The sequence below is a fragment of the Crotalus tigris genome, unplaced genomic scaffold (genome assembly GCF_016545835.1).
Source record: "Crotalus tigris isolate CLP2741 ecotype Arizona unplaced genomic scaffold, ASM1654583v1 scf7180000024469.1203045, whole genome shotgun sequence".
NCBI lineage: Eukaryota > Metazoa > Chordata > Lepidosauria > Squamata > Viperidae > Crotalus > Crotalus tigris.
The window spans coordinates 916,814-943,300 of record NW_024100640.1 but is presented as its reverse complement, the minus strand read 5'-3'; the positions used below and the strand labels follow the sequence as shown (position 1 = coordinate 943,300).

General features: G+C 38.6%; 1 protein-coding gene across 22 annotated transcripts in view; it reads left to right on the top strand.

The window, feature by feature from the left end:
* The window catches only part of PLEKHA5 (pleckstrin homology domain containing A5), a 210,271-nt gene that overhangs the window by 156,616 nt on the left and 27,168 nt on the right, over window positions 1–26,487 (top strand). For 5 of the 22 annotated variants that reach the window (XM_039332902.1, XM_039332904.1, XM_039332911.1 and 2 more), the window contains 8 exons: window positions 2,086–2,551; window positions 4,623–4,709; window positions 6,967–7,086; window positions 7,849–7,902; window positions 12,521–12,601; window positions 20,250–20,312; window positions 22,845–22,925; window positions 23,062–23,211. In XM_039332902.1, the coding sequence (XP_039188836.1) occupies window positions 2,086–2,551; window positions 4,623–4,709; window positions 6,967–7,086; window positions 7,849–7,902; window positions 12,521–12,601; window positions 20,250–20,312; window positions 22,845–22,925; window positions 23,062–23,211 (1,102 nt within the window). Of the gene's footprint in view, window positions 1–2,085; window positions 2,552–4,622; window positions 4,710–6,966; window positions 7,087–7,848; window positions 7,903–12,471; window positions 12,602–20,249; window positions 20,313–22,844; window positions 22,926–23,061; window positions 23,212–26,487 lie in introns of those variants that run through there. The other 17 variants (XM_039332903.1, XM_039332912.1, XM_039332926.1 and 14 more) reach the window with 12 other exon arrangements.

Here is a 26,487-nt window from a genome sequence, read left to right as displayed (position 1 = left end):
CAAGGTAACAGACCAAACATGTAGTGCTAGCTACCAACTCAACCGGCTTCCAAAAAGAGTTGGATCAATTCATGAAAATCATGGGGATCAACAGCTATTTAGCCTTGATGAAGGTCATCTGCTAGGAGACTGGTGGATTTCCTTGTGCAGTTGCGTGGCCCTGTGAGAACACACAGGATCAGATAGGCCAGGGGTCTGATCCAGCAGGGCACTACTTATTTCTTATGTAAAGTATAGATCTCCAAGGAAAAGTCATTATGTGCTCTAGGAAAGTAGTTTAGAAAGATAAGTGCCATATCCCTCAATTATGAAAAGTCTGTGGGCATTAGAGGGTATTTGTTTTTCTATTTCTTGTGTTTCTCCTTCCAAACAGTTTATAGATTACACAGCTTGGCCTTCATATTTGCAAAGTCATGTGTATCTTTGCTGTCCCAATCAGAAATGTGCTTTGTTCTTGTAAAAAGCATATTTAGATATGATTGCACTGTTTTAAAAAAAAATGTTTCCCATCCCTCCAGTCCATTCTCTTTCCTTTTACATACTTTAAGCTTACTGAGTTTAATGTTAACTTATTTATACCAAAAGCTTTCAGCAGTTGAAGAATGTCTGTGGGGTTGTAGTTGTATATACATGCATCAACCCATGCAGATGCAGTAACTGCATGTTTTATAGGAATTAATAAAATCAGTAGGTTCAGATTTGTACTTTAAAAAAAAGATACTTCTTTCCTTAGAGCTGATACTGATCTTGGTGATAAAATATATGCAGCGTAAACATTTGGAGATATGATTTTCCAGTGCACATAAGATAATAACTATAACATTGATTGATTTTGGATTCACTCATATCTTCTTTCTGGCAATCCCTGGTAATGTATATTATAAAAAAAATATGCTAGTATAAATTTCTCCAGTTGGCACCTCCCAGATTGTTGAAACTGCAGTTATTATTGGTCAGACTAGGTAAAATTCTAGTAGTTGCATCATAACAGATATATTAATTATGAAGATGAAAATGAACACTTGTAGTTCTAGCATGCATTTTGCTTGTTTCCATAAATACGTATTCTGCCAACCTCAAGAAAAAATACTTTCTTTTGAAGCAGTTAATTGAATCATAACATACAGTTTTTCCTGGGGGGGGGGTGAAACACTTCTATTTACTTAAAGGCATTATATGTTTCTATGGACTTACTCATGGATTGCTATTGGTATCCCCTCCTCTCAAGGGCAGCTTCCTTTGGTTTGAATGGATGGAGTAAGGCATATATTCTCTCTGTTTGACCTAAGGTTGTAAGTAGGATGCAAGACTAAATTACCCGAAGAGATAAAATGTAGAAAAAAAGAATTTTTTACATGTTACTTTTTTTTAATAAGTTTTTATTGAGTACAAAGGAAAAAAAGGATTAAAAACATTGAACATGGTAAATCGTCTTTGACTGACATCTCAGTCCATATTGTACATTAATTACATATAATATATCTATATACAAACTATACATTTCTGGTCTCTATCTTAACTTATCTCTTTATTTGTGACCTCCATTTTTTTCCCTCCATCTATAAAATTTATTCCATATTCGATAAAATTCTGTTTCTTCCTGATTTTTTAATCTTTTAGTTATCCTATCTAGTTCTGCGCAATACATAATTTTCTTTATTAGTACTTCCTCACTTGGTACTTCCATTGCTTTCCACTTTTGAGCAAATAGTATCCTTGCCGCCGTAACCACGTGAATAATTAAATATGTGTCCTCTTTATTTACATTTTTCTCTAGTATTCCTAATAGTAATGCCTCAGGTTTGTATAGAATGTTTTGCCTAATCATTTCTATTGCCCATTCCCAGACCAAACGCCAATATACCTGTGCTTCTCTACATGTCCACCATACATGAAAAAAGGTGCCCTTTTCTTTTTTACATTTCCAACACCTAGAAGAATATCCGTTATACATTTTGGCTAATCTGGCCGGAGGGAGATGCCATCTGTAAACAGGTTTTCTTTATATGATGTCGCCAATTTTACATGTTACTTTTAAGGTACCCATTTATTTTCTAAACAACTAATGGAGATGTCTTGTTTCAGCATAATTTCTTATCAGACTCTACCAAGAAATATGCCAAGCCATCGAGCCCAAGTCCTACCTCGTTATCCAGAAGGTTATCGCACTCTTCCAAGAAACATGAAGACCAGGCCAGATAGCATCTGCAGTGCAACACCTCTTTATGATAAGACCCTTGGATCCTTGCCAGCGGAAGATAAAAGGAGATCGATGCGGGATGACACCATGTGGCAACTCTACGAATGGCAACAACGGCAGTTTTACAATAAGCAAACAACTCTTACTAGACACGGTACTTTAAGCAGTCCCAAAACCATGATTAATATATCTGATCAAACAATGCATTTGATTCCCACATCACCTTCCCATGGTTCAATAGCAGGTTTCCAAGGATACTCCCCTCAGAGGAACTACAGGTCAGAAGTGTCCTCCCCCGTGCAAAGAGGAGACGTCACCATTGAGCGTAGACACAGATCACATCACAACAAGGTGAGGGGTTTTGCTTTCGGCAACTTGCTGCAATGTATGTCTCCCGAAAGATAGGCTGGATGCATAGCAGCCACTCTAGAACAGTCCTCTCTTATTTATAATTTGCCTATAATACAGACAGTCCTCTACTTGCAACAGTTCATTTAGTGACCGTTTGAAGTTACAATGGACTGAAAAGAGTGACGTGACAGTTTTTCACACAACCATTCCATCATCCCCCTGGTCACGTGATCAAAATTCAGATGCTTGGCAACTGATGGGTTATTGACGATGGTTGCAGTGTCCCCCAGGTCATGTGATCACTTTTTGCAACTTTCTGACAAGCAAAGTCAACGATTCCCTTAACAACCAGGTTGCTAACTTAACATCTGCAGTGATTCACTTGACAACTGTGGCAAGAAATGTCACAAAATGGGTCAAAGATCACTTAATAAATGTCTCAGCAACAGAAATTTGGGGCTGAATTGTGGTCATAAGTTGAGGACTACCTGTACAGGGATTCTTCTCTTTTTTTTTTTATGCTATGGACCACTTTGACAGTTTGGGGAAATACCGTAAATGCCGGCGTATAAGACGACTTCCGCGAGCGCTGAAATCGGCGCCAAAGACGGGGGTCGTCTTATACGCCGAGTCGTCTTATACGCCGGAAATACTGGTAGTTTCCGGCGTATAAGACGGCGTTCTAGGAATGCGGCCCGGCTATAAAGACGGGGGTCGTCTTATACGCCGGGTCGCCTTGTACGCCGGCATTTACGGTAAGATACCCAATCTTGGATATCCCACCCAAGTTCACAGACTCCCCCTGACCTACCCACAGGCCACAAGGATATCTGCTTTAATGGTTGGTTCAGCTCACTATAGCTTTCCTTCCTTATGCAACTGATAGTAGATAAAGAGCTGTGATACCTTTTTGGGGTGTGCTGTGGTTTCACTCAGATTACATTTGATCAACTAAATACAGTAAATGCAATATCCATTACATTTAATTGTTGTCCTTTTCTGCCACATGAAAATAATGTACCCTCTTTGAAAGTATATTCTGGATTGGGTCTAGAGGCCACGCCCAAGTCTTTGTGGATCATGTGGTCCTGGGTATATAAACAATGTTCTTCTTTTATAGTTTTCCCCCCATCAATATGGCTTTGCGGATCTTGTGGTGTTAACTCAGTGGACATATAGAGACAATATAACCATCCTCCCCTGCAGTCCATCAAACTGTTGTTTGAAAGATTGCCAAGAGTTAATTACACTATAGTTCTTCTCCTCCACTCAGACTATGGCATACAAGAGAGCATTCTTTTGGCTTTATAACTACAAAATTAGAGGCCCCATAATGTTGGGGGACATGATTTACGTTGTGATTTTACTGTTTCCATATGGAGAGAGTAAGCAATGGATATCCTTCTAGAGATGTTACAGTGCCATTGTAACTTCGAATGGTCACTAAATGAATTGTTGTAAGTTGAGGACTACCAATATATGAAATGGATTTAATGCGAGTAATTTTCTAACCTTTGCTTTTCTCTTTCCTCAATATGTGCTCACGAGTCTGCTCCCCAAACTCTTGAACAGGCCCTTTTATGACTTGTGGACTTCAACTCCCAGAATTCCTCAGCCACTGGCTCGCTGGCTGAGGAATTCTGGGAGTTGAAGTCCACAAGTCATAAAAGGGCCAGGTTTGAAGACCCCTGCTCTTGAAAGTGTAAGGGGAAAGCATACTAATAACTATGTCAGGATGACACATTTGAGCCTCTAGTAGATTTTCTTACCTATTCACTGACTTGAGACCTTCCTCAAAACAGGATGACAAATAAATGTTACTATAAATTCGGTCAGAAGGATGCTGTCCTCTGGGACATCTTGATATTTGCAAAGTTTCAGATGAAAGTGCAACATTTCAGGATGTTTGTACTGACAAGTTATTAACCAACACCTTCGCTTTGGACATAAACCCCAAGTTGACTTGGAAAAGCATGTTGAAAATATTACATTTAACCTTTGGTTATAAAAGCCTTCAATTAACAATGCCCATGGTTTGTTTGGTTTTTCTCTCCTCCCCCCCCCCAAATAGCAGCATGCCTATGTGCCTGAAAGAAGGTCAATTCCAGCTGGCTTGAGTGTACAGCCTATTACTCCCCAGAGCTTGCAAGACAAAACTGTGAGTGGCATTTTTATATTTAGTCCATCGTTTCTTATTTAAGAGCAACCTATAAAACGTAACATACATTCTGACAACTATTCTAGTTACAGAGTCTGTGTTAAATGCAATTTCCTGTCCTGATTCTTTCAGCCAATAAAGGGTATCCTTTCCAATGGGTCAATTCTGCCTGCCCACGTTAAATTTTGCAAGGGTAATTGGTTCTTACTTCGTTTCAGCTGTTGTTTGAACTGCATATTTCCGGGAAGGGAAGGATGTAGACACTTCTAGGACTACACTAGAGCATTTATAAAGATTTTATTTTTTGTCCGTTTCACAGACTGACTTACCATTAAATGATAAAAAAGGAAATGCCAGTTACTGAGGGTTTTTATTATTTCATGATAGGAGTCACAATTAGATAGAAAATTGCTGCTCTAGGCAGTTGGCTATGTATTGTGCTGTCTTATGACAAAAATTTATTTACCCTATAATTTCAATGTTATCCACATCATTAGAAGTACGTGACAGTTATGTATCAAAGCCTTAGTTCACAGATTATAGATTTCTGCAGACTTTCCCAAAATTCATTGAATTTAGCCATGACTACATGGATTTTTTTTTCTTTTTGAGTATGTTTCTATGTAGTTTAAGTCTCTCCAAATGAAATACTGGTGGATTGCTTACACAGATGTAAGAACATAAGAACCTCTACTAAAAAATACTCAAGGAAATAATAGTTTATTAGTATAAAACATAAGATAGCTCCCTCTGCTGGGCTTTATTAAATACATCCACAATTGCTAGTGTTCTGTGCTATGAATACACTTTTAAGTTTAACACTGTGCAATGTGGATTTTCAAATCTGAAACCATTAAGAAAAAAATGAGGGTCTAATTCCAAAGCTTCTAAGTGGCTCTGTCCTTGTGTAGCAGATACATCTACAAAGAATGGGATATTCTCCTTAGATGTGGGAACAAGTCCTTGTCTCAGGAAAATTGAACGTGGCACATTGTAGAAAGATTACAGTTTGCTATATAGAAAATATATGTGCTTGGTGACTAAAGATATTTGGGAGTTGTTGATACACGAATCAGCCTGGTGAGATTTATTTCTCGAAAATGCCGGGAACTTACATCAATTTCAGCAGTACTTTGGGAGCATAAAGGAGGCAGTTCTGGAAATGGAGGACTAACGGTAAAAAAAAAAAAAAAATAGTAATGAAAAAGCTGTCTATAAACAGCTGGGATCAGGATCCAGGATAGAGAAATCAAGAAATGTATTAATCAAATTATAACTTCTTGTGTTGAGAAAAGATACATAACAGCAAGAAAATGGAGCAAATTAGATCACTTGAGTGAAAGAGAACGGTCTGTCTTAAAATATTCAAGGTTAGGATTTTTCTTTGCAATGGATGCTTGCAGAATAGTTTACTGATTCTCCGGTCATAAGATTTTTTTTTTAAAAAAAAAAAAACCTGCTACATGTCAGAGCAAAATAACTTATTTTGAAGCATTGACTGTATTTGTAGTTTAATAATAAAGTAGCTGTTTGATTCAAAAAGGTCTCTACATCAGCGGTCTATCTGTGAATGCAGGTTTATGAATCGGTGACACAGTGTTTGCTTTCAGAATGTTTTCACTTTCTATCACAATTTATCCTTGATCCTTGAACATCAAGCTGTGCTTTTGTGCCTTCAGTTTTAGCATGAATGTGCTGAGAAGTAGTCTGGGAAACGTGGGAGGAACTGTAACTGTAATAAAAAAGTAAAAAGCGAATTGAATTTTGAATTTGCCATCTTCAATTGTATATGACTTTTTTGTAAAAAAAAAATAGTTATGGATTATTTCATTATTTTTCTTTTTCCACCCTTAGAATCAGTTAACAGTTTCCATAGCTTCTACTTTTCTGACAAAATAATCAAGACATTTGGATACCCACAACCTTCATGGCTTCTTCCCAGCTTTGGGGGATGGGAAGTAAACCAAGTTTTACTACGATGTGCACAAAATAAAAGTAGCTGCAATGACACCCTTAGTCGTCCTTCTGTCTGATTCGTTGGAGGAGTTCACTCCAAACCCCAAACTTTTTGGTTCCTCCTCATTGAGACAGATTTTATTGGAAAGCGTCATCAGTCCTCTCGCTCCAAAGGGACTGACATAACTTCATTATACTATACTAGCTAGCATTATTGAATGCAAGTGTAAAACCAAAGTTTTGTCCAAGACAAAAATTAACTAATTTTCCCCTGTTGGCTTCTTACCCAATGTTCCTTTAGCCAGAGGAGCTCACGCTGCTACTCATAAAGCTGAGAAGGCAGCAAGCCGAACTGAGTAGTATCCGGGAACACACATTAGCACAACTCATGCAACTAAAACTTGAGGCCAGCAGTCCAAAGGTCAGCTATGAAATGATGTTTCTTGCGTGCCGTTTTCCCTCATTCCAACTCTGTATAGCATTGGGCCATCTTTTCCTAAGGTGGATTCTGCTTTCCTGGTTGTCTGTGATGTTCTACTATCAACCCTTTGAGTTCTGGTGTGAAATATATTGCTATCCACGTGAAGAGAACAATCCAAAGGCATTTTGGTTTCATGAACTCTAAATTATGCAAATTGCTAGATGACACCCAACTCTGAAGCCAGAACAGGTTAGAGAGGTCATAAATGCAATCTGGCATAAGGGTTTCATTCTCTTTTCTCCTCACTGTGACAACTTACAATTGGTTTTTAGCTGCAGGAAATAACATCCACGTGTATCAAAGGGTTTATAGTCTGAATAGATTTAACATGATTTATTGTGGGTTTTTTTTCTTCATTTTGTTTTAATATTGAAAGCTAATTTTTGTAGCTAATATAACATTGAAAGCAAGTGCAACCTTATTTGACTTTGTCTCACTAATTAAATTAACTCATTAAAATTAATTTAAAAGCCAGTATGATTTTTTTTATTTTGGTTTCTTTATGTCAATGAAATATTACTAAAGGCCAATATAAATTTTACAGTTCCCATTTTTCACTGAGTTATGTATGACATCTGCAGGCATAATCTAGAAAGCGTTAAAGTTAAGATGTGTGGTGTCTTTTTCTTTCCTGGACGACTTTTTCACCTCTTCGTATCTGTCCCTTTCTTTCTTTCCTCCTTCTTCTCTGCGGGTTGCTAGAGTGAGATTCTCTCTCATCATCTCCAAAGGAATGCCATTTATTTGGACCATCAGGTGGGACTCATAGCTTTTCTTCTCTATGTCTGTATTTAACCATATGTTAATTATTCCTTTTTTTGTCACAGAACTTTTACACATCGCTGCAATCCTGCTGCAGTTTTAAAATTGTGAAAAAATTTTCTGGGGCTATTAAAGCGGCAATTTTAAATGCCAAGACACATCCCGTGGTCCTGTATTGTATCATTTGGGATGCACTATTTGAATGGGTTCAGTACCATTTTACACATAGTCCTCAACTTACAACCATTTGTTTAGTGACTGTTACAGTTCAGTTCAGTGACCATTCAGTGCCGTTACAACAGCACTAAAAAAAAATGACTTACAACTGTCACAGCATTCCAATGATCACACGATCAAAATTCTAATTCTTGGTAATTCTAGTTCAGGGGTCTTCAAAATTGGCCCTTTTATGACTTGTGGACTTCAACTCCCAGAATTCCTCAGTCAGGCACGCTGGCTGAGGAATTCTGGGAGTTGAAGTCCACAAGTCATAAAGGGGCCAAGTTTGAAGATCCCTGTTCTAGTTCTTGTCTCTATGATGATTGCAGCATCCTAGGGTCTTGTGATCACCATTTGCGACCTTCCCAATTGGCATCCAACAAGCAAAGTCAGTGGGGGAAGCTAAGTTTGCTTAATGATCACATGACTCATATCTGTAGTGATTCACTTAACAACCGTAGCAAAAACAGTTGTAAAATTGGGTGTGACTCGCTTAAAAGTTGCCTTGCATAGCAATGGAAATTTTGGGCCCAATTCTGGTCTTAAGCTGAGAACTATCTGTAATTTGTGTGGTCCTTATCTAGAATGCTAATGTCAAAATGAAGACATTTTATATATAATTGTTTCAATTTCTTCCATTGACTATCCGTTTTCTGATATAATATTATTATTAAACTTGTAGCACAAGTCTATGCCATTATATTTATATTTTGCAGATGTTTTCCCTTACTTAGAACAGGCTTCACCAAATGCAGCTTTCAGAAATGAAAATCTTGCCATTATCTTTTTGTTACTCTTGTCTCTTTAACTTTTACTAAAGAAATGGGCAGTTCTTTCCAGCTTTCTACTTTCCCTTTATCATCTTCTGTCTTTGCAATTACAAAGCTAAATTTTTGATTGGAATGCTATTGAGCCAACATTAGCCCACAATGCCTGAGGCCAGCCCACATTTTTATTAATTGGAGCCAACATAAAATCTCTTCGTTTTATAAATTTTTTACTCTGAAGCATAAAGGTTGATCTTCATTTCACAATGTATACTGCTGTAATATGCAGTTCATACTGTTTCCATTTTGAACAGTTTGAAAGCGTGAAACTCAATTAACGTCGTATCTTAAGTTTTGGAAGTGTCTCAAGCAAGAGAACTGTCAGGATATTTGATTCAGCTTGCCCAGAAATAAAAATTATACATTCGAATTGAAACACTTTACAAACTGCAGGAGAAAATGGCAAGTATTTTCAAGGATATTGAGAACAGATTAGTACTCCCTAAATAGTGTTATTACTATTGTATGCTCCTGGAAGAGGCTGCTTTTCATATCACTGTACAATTTTAAACATTTTTGAAGTGAACTTATTTTTTAATAAAGTACAATAGTTAAATCTGTTTGGTGAACCAAAATTTAGGGAAATCCCTGTTTCATTTAAAAGAGGTTTATGGCGGCTATGTGTAATGCTAACACAGGATTTTTAGTTGTCTGCAGAATTTTGATAGACAGGTTTTGCCTACTTACCATAGCAATGCTGAAAACTCAATTAGATTTCAATGCATATAATTAATGTGTAATAATTAAAGTCATGTTGCTGGATTTATGTTCACCTTTGGGCAGCCTAAAATATTCAGACTAGAAGCAGTGGGCTTGTGTTTACATTCATTTCAGCCATTTCTTGTAGAGCTGACTCTATAACTGAGTCATTTTAGCAATAGCTCTGAATAACCCGTGAAAGACATCATTTTTCATTCTTACCTTGTATTGCTTATGAGCACTACATCACACTGAGAAACTGTGAAATAGCCTAGTTTTAGCATACTGGGATTGCTATTAGGTCAATGTCTCCAGAGACTCCCTATGTCCTGCAGTTTTTTTTTATATGTATTGTTGCACTTTCACACAAGCTTTTGTACTGCTGGGTTCTTGGTGCTCTCTGAGCTTGGTTGCTTCCTTGCAGACATTTCATTACTTCCAGCACTGATGATGTTACCTAATTTAGTAATGAAACGTCTGCAAGAAAAGCACGCCATTTAGAGTTCAACAAGGACCCACAGTTCAACCCTGAGCTACAGATATTTTCTTCTATGGGTATTTGCTCTGCTGTTATCCTGAACACGGAACGGGACAACTCGCCGTGGGACAATTCAACAAGTAGGAAAGTTAAATTAACGTTGACGGATCCATGATGAATAATAATAAAAGTACCTGACTGAGACAATTAATACAGGGTTGAATTGTCCCGTGGTGAGTTGTCATAGACCAGTGGTTCTCAACCTGTGGGTCGGGACCCCATTTGGGGTAGAACGACCATTTCACGGGGGTCGCCAAACAACGCAGTCCGCCATTTTTTCCCCCTTTTCCTTAGCTGTGCTACTCCCTTTTATTCTATTGGCTTTTGAAAGCCAATAGAATAGACTCTCTTGAATAGAGTCTAATTCTATTGGCTTTCAAAAGCCAATAGGAATTGTCCAGGCTGTCTCTGCCCTGCTGAGCCCGCCAAAAGTCCCATTCTGCAAATGGTGCTGCACCAGTTGAGTAGTCCTAGACTTACGACCGGTTGAGTAGTCCTCGACTTACGACCGGTTGGGGGTCGTGGCATTAAAAAGGTTGAGAACCACTGTCATAGACCCTCCTAAACAGACATTTCATACTTCCTGTCTGAAGTGTGTTCATCACAGGCCTATTTTTGAATAAAAATGACGTTAGTTTTGACAGTTGAGAGCTGGCATCACATTAATTCAAGCATTCCCAGTAAAGCTTTAGTAAGAAAATGGATTGAAATTGAAATTGCTAAATCAACTAACTGTTCTCTGAGATAAAGAAATATACATGTTTTTGTCTCTGCTTCATACCTTACCATTTATTATATGCAGTAGAACCTTTGCAACTGCCAGAAATGAATTAAATCTCTGAAAGGCAATCTGTCTTCCCTTGTACTAACAACAGCCACAAAACCATTGGCATAAATAAAATATTGATACCTAAGGAAAGCTACAACATTATTTTTATTTAGGAAAAATATATAATTGACTCTATTAAATTTTGGTGTGGAAAAGCTGTTGCATTAAATAACAGCCTCTTTTTATGATGTTGGAACAGATGGTTAGAATGGGGAAAAATTTCTGCAACTAAAAAGAACCCAGCTCATGGTTAAGCGAGCTGCCTTCCTCACATACACATAGAAAATGTACCGTAGTTTGTCAGTGACCTCTTACACAGCTATTGCAATTCTATTAACAGTTCCCATCTCTCATTCCAGTCTGTATCTTCTGCCATTTATTTCCTGGTTTTCATATCGCAGTGCCAAGTTGTTTTCATCTCTTTTCTAAGTAAATAGATCAGTGGAATCTGTACAAAGGAACACATATAATCTAAAATTCTATATGTATATTGGTGCATTTTCTTGAACTGTATTAAACGCATACACCACATTTTAGTTGAACCAAATCCTTAAAAGCTCAGTGTCAGGAGCATTTATCCTCCTTTTTTTCAATGCAACTAGAAAGTCCAATAAATGAATTCAAAGTATTCAGAAATTTTTGTTCAGTCTTACAACTTCTAAAACTTTATGCTTGATCAAAGCAAATATGGCTTACAAAGCAGTTAATTTAAATAATATGAAATAGACAACAGCTATTGTAACAAAAAATTGAGTTAGAAGCTGTGTAAATATATGAACTATTTTCAGAAAAACTATTCAGATTTATGTTGTAATGCTATATTGAAGGTCAGGAAATGTATATGAAAATTAAATTGGCATTCATTAAAAAATCTTATTTGAATTGTAGTTTACACTGTAGAATGGTAAGATAAGCACAGTTCTTGGTGGCCATAATTCATACATAGTTTATCTTAGGTCTAGACCTGGTTCTACTGAGAGGAGAAAGAGATACTTTAACAGAGAAAAAGTTGGGTGAAGTCTATGCTCATTCAATCTCCAAGTTGGCACACGGTTGCTACCTTAGATCTTAAAAGATACGTTCCAGAAACCTTTATTTTGCCCCAAACAGGTCTTCATATTGCACAGTTTTTTTCCTACACTCTGTTACATGTCTTAATCTTTGTAAACTGGGATATGTAAATGGAATAATGAAAATAGCATCTTATTCATCTCAATTAATTATATTCTGTCTCTGGAAGCTTTCTAGAATCTTATTAATGATATTTACTGCTTAATCTAATATGGAATGTACAGCAATCTAGTTTAAATTCATAGGTTTTTTCCAGTTTAGTTTTAACAAGCTCTTGGGTATGTACAGTTTACTAATCATGAGAGGAATTATAAACTGCTGCACTAATGGAAAACAATTAAAGTAGAGGCTATATTTACAGTGTCGTCTTTCAAATCTAGCCGTGCTGTAAACTGATGTTTGCTGTATGCTCCTCCTGATTTGAAATAGATGAAAGAGAATGAACCTTTAATCATCTTGGTTCACACTATGATTGAGAACTCGGCGCTAAGACCACAACTATACCATCAAGTAAGGTCTTGGATAGTGAATGAAATTGCTTTTTCTCATTGCAAAACTTTTCCTCAGTGACAGTTTTTGGTTGTTACCCTCCAGTTTATCCATGACATTGGTGTTCCTCCCCCCTTTTTTGTTTTTGTTTTTGGAAAACCACAAATCATCCATGCTTCCTATAGTGTTGCAGTATCACTAGCATGGCTTTGCTGAACGTACTTGTCCTTGAGTATTGAGTGTCCCCCTTTGGATAACTTTTTTTCCCCCTTTTCCAGAATATTTAACAAATTGCTGCTTTTTGTAGGTTAATCCCGTATATTCTGCTTCCAACATTTGTCCTAGCATGGATCTATGCAATTTCCTTTTCTTTCTTTCTTTCTTTCTTTCTTTCTTTCTTTCTTTCTTTCTTTCTTTCTTTCTTTCTTTCTTTCTTTCTTTCTTTCTTTCTTTTGCCTTTGAAGGAATTAATCTTGGTTTAATGCAAAAAGCAGGCCAGCCATGTTGTCATTTTCTGGCAGCTTTTTGTTTGAGGGAAAAAAAATTACTAAATGTTGTAGGTTCCTGGACAATTGCGTGCATTCCTTCTCTTGCTCGTTTTCTTGTTGCTCTTGGGAGTTAAAAAGGATCAAAATTAACTTTGATCTGGGGAATATAGCTCCTTAAGGGCACTATGTTCAGAAAGTCACAGCAAACAAAGTCAGTCTTGAGTCATGATTATTAAGAGAGGAAATATGCTGAATGGAAATATAACATCAACATATTTGTTAGAAAATCATTGGAATAATAATTTAAGCTTGAGCATCTTATATTGCATGGGAATGCCAAATAAATTGATTGGTAATGAGGATGATGTTTCCTTTTAACACATAGTCAGTTTTTTTTTTTTTAATTTATGATCTCAAGGGCTCCCAGGTTCCAAACTCAAATTGACTCATAATCTGAGCTTGGACCCACATGGAAGGTCATTGATGCCTATGAATGGCGAGCATTCAATTTTATTTAGTAGCTGAATAACAGAGAGCTTGGGCAGATGCAATTCTTGACCCTGTAGGTGTGGTAAATAAACCTGGCTCTACCAGATGTGTTTCCTGGGCCCCGCTAAACCTGTTTAGGATAATACTTGGCAACCTTGCTGGTTGCCAAGATTCCACAACTTCAGAGACTATGATGTTCTCTTAACGAACAACCATTGTGCTATTGCAGTTTTTCTCAAATGTGTGGGCTTTGTTAGATTATAAGTAAACACTACTTCTCACTGACAATTACCATGTTATTTTTTTTAAAAAAAAAACAAACTATAATGTGCAATATTGCAATGAATAAACATCTTGACTTCATTTTCTTAAACTTCTCTGAGACTGGACAGGTTGTTAACGATTAACAGCCAAGTGTGGAAAATAAAATTCTTAGGAAGGTTTAATAGTTTAGAATGAAAAGAATTAGGAAGCAAGCACGGATTCCTCATCGGTATCTTTTTCTTTAGTTAACCCAGGGTTAGAGTTTGACTTTTTTCCAAGCTGGAAGTTTTGGTTTGTCCTTCACAAAATCATCTTGTAGCTGATTGCCTAGGTAGAGTTTTGAAGAAGAAACTCCCCATAGGGATCTTTAGCATGTGCAAGCAAACTGAATTGAAAGTACAGCTGGGAATGGTTGCTTTCAAGGTTTAATCTGTGTTTGGCATGATCTCATACCCCTTCCTGCCAAGCTTGATGAGATGGGTCACAGCTGTCTGGGGTTGAACTTGACCTCCTGGTGGTTATATGAATACATCCATGCAGTTTTGTTGGCATCTAGACAGACTTTCCCTTTTAGGAGGCTTTGTGTGAGAGGTTTTCTTCCCCCAATTTCCCAATGTAGTTGATGGTTCTATAATTTCTTGCTGGATTATGATCCAAGTACCAATAAAGTCCTATCCTGCCTAGCTTTTTGAGATCAGCTAAGGTCAGCTAAGTGTCACCTGTTGGTGTCAGTTACACTAGATCAGGGGTAGGCAATCTTGGCTCTTTTATGACTCGTGGACTTCAATTCCCAGAATTCCTGAGCAAGCATGGCTCAGCTTGGAAACTCTCCCATTCCCCTCAGCATGGCTGGCTCAGGAATTCTGGGAGTTGAAGTCCATGAGTCATAAAAGAGCCAAGGTTGCCTACCCCTGCACTAGATAGACTAGACCAGCGGTTCTCAACCTATGGGTCGCGACCCCATTTGGGGTCGATCGCCCATTTTTCGGGGGTTGCCAAAGGCGGCGATCCGCCATTTTTCACGGTGCCGTGCACATGCATCGTGCATGGGGCGCCGCCGCGCACGCGCACTGCGCATGGGGGCGTCGCGCATGCGCACCGCGCGTGGGGGGGCATCGCACATGCGCGCCGCGTATGGGGGGCCGCCCTCATGCGCGCCGCGCATGCGCAGAACGTTTGTGTGACGGGGGGCGCCGTCACACAAACGTTGAGAAGCACTGGACTAGACTAAGAAATCAACTCCACAGGAAATTGAGAGTGGCTATAACATCAGAATCTTACAGGTCTGGTTGTGTCATTCTAAGTAGTATCTGTCTGTTGTGAACTTAAAGTATGTTTTGCACCCTGGCAATAGAGATGGCATAACTCTGTCAAGTAAGTCATTTTCCTTACTCCACAGTTGGGATGGCTTTCAACATATCATCTTTATCAATTGCAAAGATTTAATTCAGGATATCCAAATGGTAACTGGGGGAAATATATTTGCAACTTTTATCGATTAGCTTGCACTGAATGATTTCCTTTAAGATCAGAAATGTTCCCATAGTTTCAAGTGGCTAAAAATACTTGAATATTCTGCAAGGACATATATAAGAGAGAGTAAACTGATCTTTGAAGTGAGTAAGATATTTATGCCAGAAAAGTTAGCACCAAAATTCATTTTCTGAGTAATTCCTTTGCATGCCTTTACTCCTAAACCCAACTCTTATTCTTCAGAAGCCCCCATTCTTTGCATAAGTTTCTGCAACTAGCTAAGATGATACTAAAACGGCAAAATGTCGTGATTTACGCACTGCCCTTTTATACTTGCCTCATGATATGCAAGGATGTAAGAAGTTTCCATGATGATGTCACAACACAAATTTCAACATTGGCCTCACCCCACTCTCTCCCCCACGGATGCCCGCAGCTCTCGGTGGCTTTTAAGATGTTGAGTCAAGATGTTGAGTCAACAGATTTTCAAATGGTTGCTTGTGATCTCATGAGGCTTTGTACTTAGAGTTGCATCGCATGCTGGCTATTTGCTAACCACTTAACAATTTTATGATGAGCTACAAAAGACCAACAATTTATTTTTAAGTTTGGTGACAGGCAGCAGCTTACCATATAGTGGATGATTATTCTGTATGGAAGCCCCATTATATGAGGTTGAGCTTGGCATTATTGGTGTCCTTCTCCCATGGCTGTTTCCATAATAGCTCTTTGCTTTCTAAGCAGCTGTGATGGGAAGTGCCTGTCGTTTTCCATCATTAAGAAATCTAAACCCAAAAAGCATTATGCTGATGTTAGAAGCCTATTTCTGAATGCTTCAATAAAGATTCTCAGTCATCCAAGTAGAATTGTCTGGAAGTTGAGTTGTGGCAACTGGACTTCTTTGGTGTTTGTTTTGTTTGCTTGAAATGTTTCCTTGCTTATCCAAGTAGCTTCTTCAGATTGATAAGCAGTGAAATGTTTCATACCCCCAAAAATGACTCAACTTCCATATTTCTGAATGCGGTATACTTCTTTTTCACTTAAGTTTGTGAAGTCTAAAAGTCTGAAGAGGGAGTTCTTTTTTTTGTCAATCCGGGTTTTTTTTTCTGTATTACCAAGAATTATATAGCAATATTCTACCCTATTTTATTTTACTAAGCTTCTGGGTGCAAAGATATTATCAGAATGAGATAGGAAGTGATAGGTTTATGGCATCTTTATGAAAGAAGAGGTTTTACCAGCTACATTTTTCACATTTCTCAGTCCTCAGTAATATCAGAAGTCTCAGCCCAAGGGCACTTTGGACTTATCCAAAGGCCTATCTTGATTAATTCTGCATTTTAAATATTGGCTTTGATATAGACCATATCCAGGGTAGCTATCGTGATAAATTCAGCTTTTTAAAATAGTACTTAGCAAACATGTAATATATTGATGTTACAACTATAGGAAGTAATAGTTATAAATCCTATGTGTTCGTCACAGCATTTGGCCTGTATTTGAAATGGTTCTTTCCCCTCATTACTCTCTCAAGATTGCCAAAGTTTTCTAGTGCCCTTAGGTTTCATGCTGAGTTCTAAGCAACATTTTAAAATTATGCATGTAGAAAAAGAAATCAAGTTGTGAGGTGTCATGAATATAATTGCCATGTTTCTTATGGAATACCTGAAGGACGCATTTTTCTGAGGAAAAAGTGGTAAAACTGTATTGGTAAAAAAAAAAGTTTTGATCTCTGCAGATGGAGCTACCTCAAAACAGTTCTTGAAGTAGATGGGCCAATGGTCTATTTTGGCATTAAGCCATTTCCAGGGCCCTAAAACAATGGCCCCCAACTTTTTGGGCACCAGGGACCGGTTCCATGGAGACAGGTTTTTCTGTGGACCAGGAGGGGTGTAGTTTCACATGCTGCCTGCATCCCATGGATGGAGTTTCTCTTGTTTGTGCAGGCTGGTTTCTGGCATGCCTCAGACCAGTGCTGGTCCACAGACCGGGGACTGAGGACCCCTGCCCTAAAACATGGGAAAACATCCCCTGTTTGGATGGTAATGGACAGCCTGGTATGCAGTACTGTTGTTTGGGCACTAGATGGTACTGTTTCTTGAGTCTTTATGGTAGTTAAAACATCTACAGTAGGCCCTTTTTGAATAAAAAGTTGGAAATGGGGCCTCTATCTTTTCTTTAGATTTCAGAATGAGTTATCTTCAACGCACTTTATTTTGCCCATCATTTAATCATGTAAACGCTGCTCCCTCTTCTTTCTGAGTTTCAAATACAACTCCTTCAACTATCCACTAAAAACTCCTTCAACTATCAATAGATGATACTAGGTTAGTTAATAGAGTGACTGTGCTGTTTTCCACTTGGAAAGTTTCTTCCATCTTAAGTCTAGCCTGACCTTATTTTGTGGATAGATATTTACAACATTTTTCAACGTTTCAGAGAGATCAAGAGATACGGTGGACAAGCTGTCATCCCATGAAATATATTGTACCATTGGCAGTTTTCAAAATGAAAACTCTGACAGCACTATTCCTTAGAAAATAATTTTCAGGCTACCAAAAAAAGACTGAGGATACTGTAGTTTCTTTTTATTTTCTGTAGACTACATACTCTGGAGCCAATAGAAATCTCCTCTGATTCCAAGCCTATAACTGAATTTAAAATATAATTGCTATCTGTGCTTCACTTCATAGGTAGTATCAACTGTGTAGCTTAAAGTTAAAAACTAACTGAAAACGATGGTTTGTTTGAAAGCACACAGTATGTGAACTTCAGTGTCATTGAAGTGTGGCATGTTATTAAGTTATGGACAAATGCTACATAAGAATCATTATTCCTTCTGAAATTGCATTCCTGAAAATGTGAGATTGGTAGAATGTACTGTTGATAATTGTCATTATTTTCAGATACACAGGGTGTTAATTAGATGGATTATATTGTTCCAAGACGTTTAGGCAATTACCAGTGCATTTGCTTCAGTTTTAGGATTTAAAAAAATAGGTAATTAAGTTTCAGAAATGTCTATAACTTCATTAAAAATGACAGCTGGAGACAAAACATATATTTCATCCAAAGATTCATATCTTTCTCTTTGAGAGCTTGGCCAGATTTACATCAACCATATTTGAGCATATCTGTTTTATCATTAAAAATATATATTTCCATTCTTCAATTCTTTCTCCTATCAAGGTGAATTGTGTAGAATATATTCAAGTGGGTTGTAAAGTAAGGTACTAAATATCATACCAAATTAAAATATATAATCTTTCTGAATTTAAAGGTGCTGTGGCTTTTTCATCTTCCAGTGCTCATTTCATTAAATGTTCATTTCAAAGCAAAGTTATTTATATGGCTTTAATACACAGTTCATTTTCTCAGATTGTCACCAAGCGCATTTGCATGAGGATAGATGCCTTGAAATGAAACTCTTTAAAAAAAAAAAACAACCTTCCGCGGATCTGTTCTGTGGTTGAAATATTTGAATTGCTAAATCCTTGCCTCATCTTTGTCTTTCTAGTTTTATTGTTTTAAACACAATGAGGTTAGATTTCTAATCTAATTGCATACACAAAAATACTGTGCATGAATGTGAAAATAAAGAGGGTAATTGATATTTTGAGAACTAATAACTTAAGTAATATTGTAAAGGATTCAGCACTTTGGTAAAATGTTTATTGTGATGGCCTCAGTACAGATGTAACAATTAGGCATATGTGTTTGGGGCATTTTTTTTTCCCTTCTCCCACTCTCCTGACCATAAAATTGTATCTCCATTCATCTACTTTTGCCCCAAACTCATTTTTCTTTTATCTCAGACTTGCAAATTTGTTTAAAACTCTGACACTCCTTTTAATTATAAAATTAATTTACTGCTGATTCAGACCTAGCATAATAAGATCATGGTTAAAGAGTGGAAAGGAATGGGGAAGTGCTCACAAATACATGAGGGCATTACATCTGTACTGGGCCTCTGTCCATTTATTAATGCACAATGTGTGGATTTGCTCAAAGGATTTTGCTGCAGCAAATGGCATTCCATAGAATTTTTTTTAAAGAACCTTGCTAATTCAGCAGTCTTAAAATGTAGAGGTGAGACTGAATCTAATGCATAGACAATTTCTTTCACACCACAGTTGATTGTGCTAGCTGCCACTCCATTTAGAAGTTTATATTCTAAAGAGGTATCAGAACAATGGTTTATAGTCAAACTAGGCTGGGAAATCTCGTGTAACCAATGTTCCTGCTTGTTTTTTAGAAATTCCCAGTCTGTACTGTTTATCTAGAATGGGCTATTTTGCCCCTGTGTAGCAGTGAACGCTTCTCTAAATGCTTATCTGCTCAATACTTCCTACATTCATCCAGTGTCTTACATTTTGAACCACTGGTGTATCTCCCCTCTCAAGACAGAGAAATCTTTTCATACATATTGTTGTTGTACGAGAAGCCCTTTTTAAAAGAAAGCTTAATGAAATATACCCAAAGTACCAGGACCACAGGAAATTGTATTTCTGTTTTTCATTGTTGTAAGATGTAACCGAAAATAACTTCTTCTATACATCTCAAGTAAGTCTTACAGAGCTTTCCTGAAAAGGTAAAAGAAAGTCAGGATGGAGCTTCATATTCTGGTATCACTGATTTATGTACTCCTAATTTGCTTCGTAGGGGTTCTTGTTTTATTTGAGTGGCTAACAAAACCAAATTTAGATTATTTTATGATCTTATCTGAAGCTCGCAGATAACATGCCGTTCCATTTCCATCTGTGGGGAAGCTTCCCAGCGAGAATAAAACTGTTCTCCTTTCTGACAATCTAAATTTGGCATCCATTATGAACGAATTTGCATAGTGTGTGTTGATTAAGGCATATTAAGTGCTTAATCAAATGTGCGCTTCGGAATGCATGGTTTTGCTTGATTTTAGTGAAGTGGTTTGATGGCGGTGTTTTTCCTTGTTATAGCTGACGCAAGATGATAGTAGGGCTGCTCTGTACAAATACAGATCAGAAGAACTGGATATTGATGTAAGTACTGTTAGCTCTCTGAATATTGATTTTTCTTCTTCTTTTATTTTAAATAGAACTGTTGTATGTTCGCAAGTGAATAATCTAATATCTCTTTCCAGCTTTTTGTATCAGAGTTGAGTTATACCCTTGAAGTGCATTTGAATCATTAGGAAAAATGTACAATATTTTCTGTAGGTACCTAAGGTAGATCATTTAGGTCACAGCAACAAGATGTGTCAGTTTATATCCGGAAGTACAGGTAGCCCTTGACTTACAACCGTTCGTTTAGTCGCCATTCAAAGTTACAACAGGAAAATGTGACTTATGACCAGTTTTCACGCTTAATGACTATTGCAGCGTCCCCACGGTCACGTGATCAAAATTTGGACCTTTGGCAACTGACATATTTGTGACGATTGCAGTGTCCCGGGATCATGTGATCCCCTTTTGCGATCTTCTGACAAGCAAAGTCAATGGGGGAATCTAGATTCACTTTGCAACCATGTTACTCACTTAACAGCTGCAGCAATTCACTTAGCAACTGTCTTAGCAACAGAGATTTTGGGCTCAGTTGTGGTTGTAAGTCAAGGACTACCTGTAACTGTTAAAACAGGGGTCTTCAAACTTGGCCCTTTTATGACTTGTGGACTTCAACTCCCAGAATTCCTCAGCCAGTGTGCCTAAATAGAGCAGCTTTATTTTGGCATTCTTGCCTGCGTAAAATATGGTCTTCAAGGACAATACTGAACAGCATCGTAATAAGGTAGCACTTGACTTATGGCCGGTTGCTTAGCAACCATTCAAAGTTGCAACGTACTCAAAAAAAATTAAAAAGTACTTATGACCCGGATTCAAAGTTCTGCTGGCTGCCTCACAAACCTTGCACCTTGCGATCACATGTTCTCATTTTGGATACTAGACAGCTGTCCTGCATTCACAGCTATTTACAGCATCCCATGTTCCCATGGCCGCGATTTACGATGCCTTTTGCAGGAAAACCAGTGTTTACTTCCTGTGTCTGGCAAAAAAAAAAAAAATTCCATTGCGGACAGTGTGTTGGTTTAACATCTGCAGATTCCCTTAATGACAGCTACAGAATAGGTTGTACAATCGCGTTGGTCACATGACGGCCCAATTAACAACCAGCATGATTTATGGCCGTAACTCCAGGTTCAGTTATGCTCATAAATTGCGGACTGCCTATAATCTAAGCAGTTCAAGTGGCCAATAGTCTGTATTGGTCAATACTATCTTAGTCACTAGCCTCTACTGTTGGATGGGAACCAAGTTGGGTGGTGTCTCATCAAAAGGACTCTTCCCTTTTTTTAAAAAAGCAGCAATTATTCTAGCCAATTACAAATCAGTGAATTATAAGGGTTTACTGATTTTATTGCTTTAGGGCAGTGGTGGCAAACCTATGGCACGCATGCCAGAGGCGGCACTCAGAGCCCTCTCTATGGGCACACGTGCCATGCTCCAGAGATGGTAACCATCCCTCTTCAACCAACTGCCCGCTAACTCGCTGAGGTCCTACGTGGCCAGATTCATCCCAGCACAGCTGGTTTCCCTCCTCCCCGTCCCATCCCTCCTGGCCTCGCATGCTCTCCTTTTCCCAGGCACAACCCACTGCATTGCCCCTCAGCTGTCAGCTGTCCATCCAGCTCAGAGGTGGCTTCTCTGAACTGCTGGTGGTGGGCTGTGGAGCCCCAGAGTGTGCCAGTCGAGGGGCCGGCAGGCTGTGGCTGCTGGTGGACACTGTTGCGCCCCACGTGCTCGCTGGCTTCTATGTATGGGGGCCGATGGTGTCAGGCAGCAGCCGCCCTGGCTCCTGCCTCACCTTGCCCTGCGACAATGGCACCCCTGCCCTACCTCGCCTTGCCTCACCTCACCCTGCAGGACGAGCCTCCTGCCCACCACCCCACCTGCCAGAGACCCCCTGGATCTCCCCCAACCCTGCCCAGCCGTCCCTCCCCGCGAGCAACATCAAGGTGACCACACCCATCTTGGCCACACCCACCCAGTCTGCCATGACCACCACAGCCACGCCAACCCAGTGGGCCACGCCCACCTGGCATCGGGCGATAAATAAGTGGGTTTTGGGTTGCAGTTTGGGCACTCAGTCTCTAAAAGGTTCGCCATCACTGCTTTAAGGCATGGTTTATTCTTTTGATGAGTTCTTAGTTCAAATGTATATATTCCTGTGTAGACGAGTTTTCTATGAAGAAATGCATTATACATCTATCGTGATTTTCTGATGGGCTTATATTGGTCATTATATGCCTGACTTGAATCTAATTTCCATGTGCCTATAGTGGCATACAAAGAGAGAGAGACCAGTAGTTCAAAGTATGGTATTTAAGTGGACTAATAAAGATGTTTGAGGTTTTGTTTCCAGCCAAATGCATGATTTTGAATTGAAAAGTGAAGATCTGCTGTTGGACATTTTCCCTGGCCTTGCACGCACATGTGTGTATAGAGTCATTGTGTCAATAATCAGTATTTCAAAACAGCTAGTGCCACGAATTATCAACAACTTTTCTTCTGCACTAGGCTAAGCTTAGCCGGTTATGTGAACAAGATAAAGTGGTACAGGCCCTTGAAGAGAAGCTTCAGCAGCTGCACAAGGAAAAAGTAGGATAATTATATTTATTGTTCCAGATTTATGTTATTTTGCACGCTTTATTATCAGAACATTGATAAGTGAAGTAAAAAGAAAATCAGTCCAATGATGCAGAACATTAAAAAATTATTCTCTTTATTACCACAGTACACACTTGAGCAAGCTCTGCTATCAGCCAGCCAAGAGATACAAATGAATGAAGAAAATCCAGCTGCCATACAAAATGTCATCTTACAGAGGGATGATTTACAGAACGGCCTGCTTAGCACTTGTCGAGAAGTATCTCGAGCTACGGCGGTAAGAAAATGCCATTATTTTTCCTTAGTAAAACTCGCTGGTGTGTTAAGTGATGTCTCTTATTGTAGAGGTGTCTATGTGTTTTTTTCTTACTACATGCTTGCAAATGCCGATTTGTCTTGATTTGCCAAATCTATAGCAGGTTTAGAAAGTCTGGATGGAAATTATTTTGCTACTATGGAATAAAGGGATGTCTTTATTTAAAAAACTAAAAAAAAAATTGGTAAAATATACACTGCCTGTCAGACAAATTATTTTAAATTATCCTGAGGTCATCAAGCTGGCACATTTATTCAAGTTGTCATTTCAAAAGCTATTTCATGGAAATATATCACCACAAATCTTTCAGCTTGTTGTTTCTGTAGTCAAAATTAATCAGATCCCTAGCCTGATCCCTTGCCATTCCCATCTGTACTGTTTTTTTGTGTAATTATCTCCAAGCTGCTTTTTATCAAACTCCTGTCTACTGCTAGACATCCTATTTTTAGATGCCTAGACTTAAACACAGCCTACTACCCTACTTACTTTGTAGTCCTCAACTTACAACAGCTCATTTAGTGCCCGAAGTTACAATGGCACTGAAAAAGGGACTTGCAACTGCTGCCACATCACGTGATCAGAATTCAGACACTTGGCAACTAACTAATATTTATGCCGGTTGCAGTGTCCTGGGGTCCTGTGATCACCTTTTGGAACCTTCTGGCAAGCAAAGTCAGTGGGGAAGCCAGATTCACTTAACAACTACATTACTAACTTAGTAATTGCAATGATTCACTTAACAACTGTGGCAAGAAAGGTCATAAGATGGGGCAAAGCTCACTTAACAAATGTCTCACTTAGCTCAATTGTCGTTGTAAGTGGAGGACTACCTGTAATTAAACGTCCCAGCTATTTTAAACAGCTCTGTGGCACACAGGTCTGTTCCACTTAGTGGAATACGTGGAGCAGAGCTCCCCAACCTTTCCGCATTGGCAGCCTGGAGGGAAAGGAAGGAGCAGGGAAATGTACACATGCATATGCACAAAACGGGCATGCGCACAACGGAAGCAAGCAGACTGCGCGCATTCATGGTGGTGCTGGTGGCGCTGGCACCTGCGTGACACTGGCGGCGACACTAGCACCCACGTGCATGCATAAACGGGGCCACTAGCACCCACACGGTGGCAGTAGCATGAGTGGGGAGGGTGTGTCCACACATGCGCGCACTCGCCAGCCAGTACCGGGCCACGGCCCAGAGGTTGGGGACCCCTGACCTAAAGGGTATTGTGAAAAAAATCTAAATGCTGTTTTTCCAGAATATTGTCTGGAATTGCTGGTTGGGGAATTCCGGGAGTTGAAGTCCACACATCTTCAAGTTGCCAAGGTTGAGAAACACTGGCTTTAGATTATACTCAGGTTTTTTTCAGGCAATATATTAAACATATGAAATGCTTATTAATAGTAAATGTCGGTGTCCCTGCTCACCTGTGTCAAATATTCATAAATTAAGAAATTAAAACTACTGATTTTTTTGTCCTACGAAGGATGGGGAGCACTTTCAGACACAGAATGTTTCTTTTTGGTCCAGACTCAAAATGTTTCAAACATCCATATTTACTACCTCAACTCAATTAATCTCGAAGATACAGACTTACCTATAGCTATAGAATCATAGAGTTAGAAGGGACTTCTTAGGCCACTGAGTCTTAGTCCCTATTCAGTGCAGGAATCCCAATTAATATCCTTGACAGTTGGCTGGACTAGCCTAAGTTCACCATCTCTTCTTCTTCATGCCTCTGAAAGAACTGCGGTTTACTTTTAAAAATATCAAATAAATGGTAGTGTTGATGTAGGAACAAATGTTTCTTTTGGTATTACTTTTGCATGTTCTCTGCGTTACAGTTAAAACCAAAGGATTCAATTTACCTTGTAAGACCTTGTCAATCCTCAACAGGGTTAGGACGCAACATGGCAAGTGCACTAGTGTCCTCCATAAATAGGGAAAGCTCTCCTCAAAATGTAGCTGTGGTGCTCCAAAACAGACAATAGTGTGACATATTGTGAAAAAACAGACAATAGTGTGACATATTGTGAAACAGTGCCCTTTGAGGGCAAAATTTCATCATGTACTGACTATATAAATATAAATAGTCTACCTTTAGATCATGTACTGACTATATAAATATAAATAGTCTACCTTTGGGTTTGTAAAAGGAATACTTATTTATTCTATAAATATATTTCATATTTGTTCATTGAGAATGCAGTTGTGATGTCCTTTTTAACATTTTGCCATACACTAAATAAAAAAATAACATTTGCACTAGCCCCCATTTAGCACTGGTAGTACAGTATCCGTAACAGTCGTACAGTATCTTGTAACAGTACAATATATGTTACAGTCGTACTGCAAAAGCCTTGTACTATCACCTCTGTTTTGGGGAGAGAGGAGAAAACAGAAGCTTCATTGAAGACGATTTTCAAAAAAGGCAGGGTAACCTAAGGTTAGGCAGCTAACGTGGATAATGAAGAGGGCAAAATAATTTAAGGAGGTTTGCTTCTGCTTTATTGTCTAAAGGAAGGCTTTGATCAGGTAGAGCAAGCCAAAATGTGGAATGCATTAAGGCTAATAGGCATGCCAAGCTACATGATTATTCTTTTGAGCAAAGTTCAAAATAAACAAGAAGCTACTGTAAGAACTGAATTTGGGGAAACAAAGATTCAGTGTAGGAGAAGGAGTGAAACAATGAGGTGTTTTGTCATCATTTATGATTAACTTACTTGGCAAAGGTTTTAGAAAAATGACAACATTGGAAGAGATTGCAGCTGGAAACAAAATCACAGGATGAAACACAAAGTATTAGAGATACGCAGATGACACCTTTTGTCCCTTGAAAGTAAAATATACAAGTTTTGTTGATTCTGGAGCAAAATGTTCGGGAGAACTATTGGATGTTTGTTCCCATCTCTCTCCTCTTCCTTCCCCCCCTCCCAGTTCATGCTGAATCTTCTCCAGACCAGTTTTTGAAATTATATTCACCAAGCGAAAGTGGCAACTTACATCCAGAGACTGAAGAATGGCATCATTTGGACGAAATTTGGCGAGAGTTCAGAGAGGAAAACAAGATTTCAGAGTTCTCCAAAACATTCAGTTCCAACTTATGCACATTACTAGTTGCAGAAATACTCATTAGGAGAGTAAAACAGGAAAATGGAAAGTCTGGGTTAATCTAAAATTTCAAGTTGAAAGTAACCTCACTTGTAAATTCACAATGATTGCCAAGAAATGAGAATGGT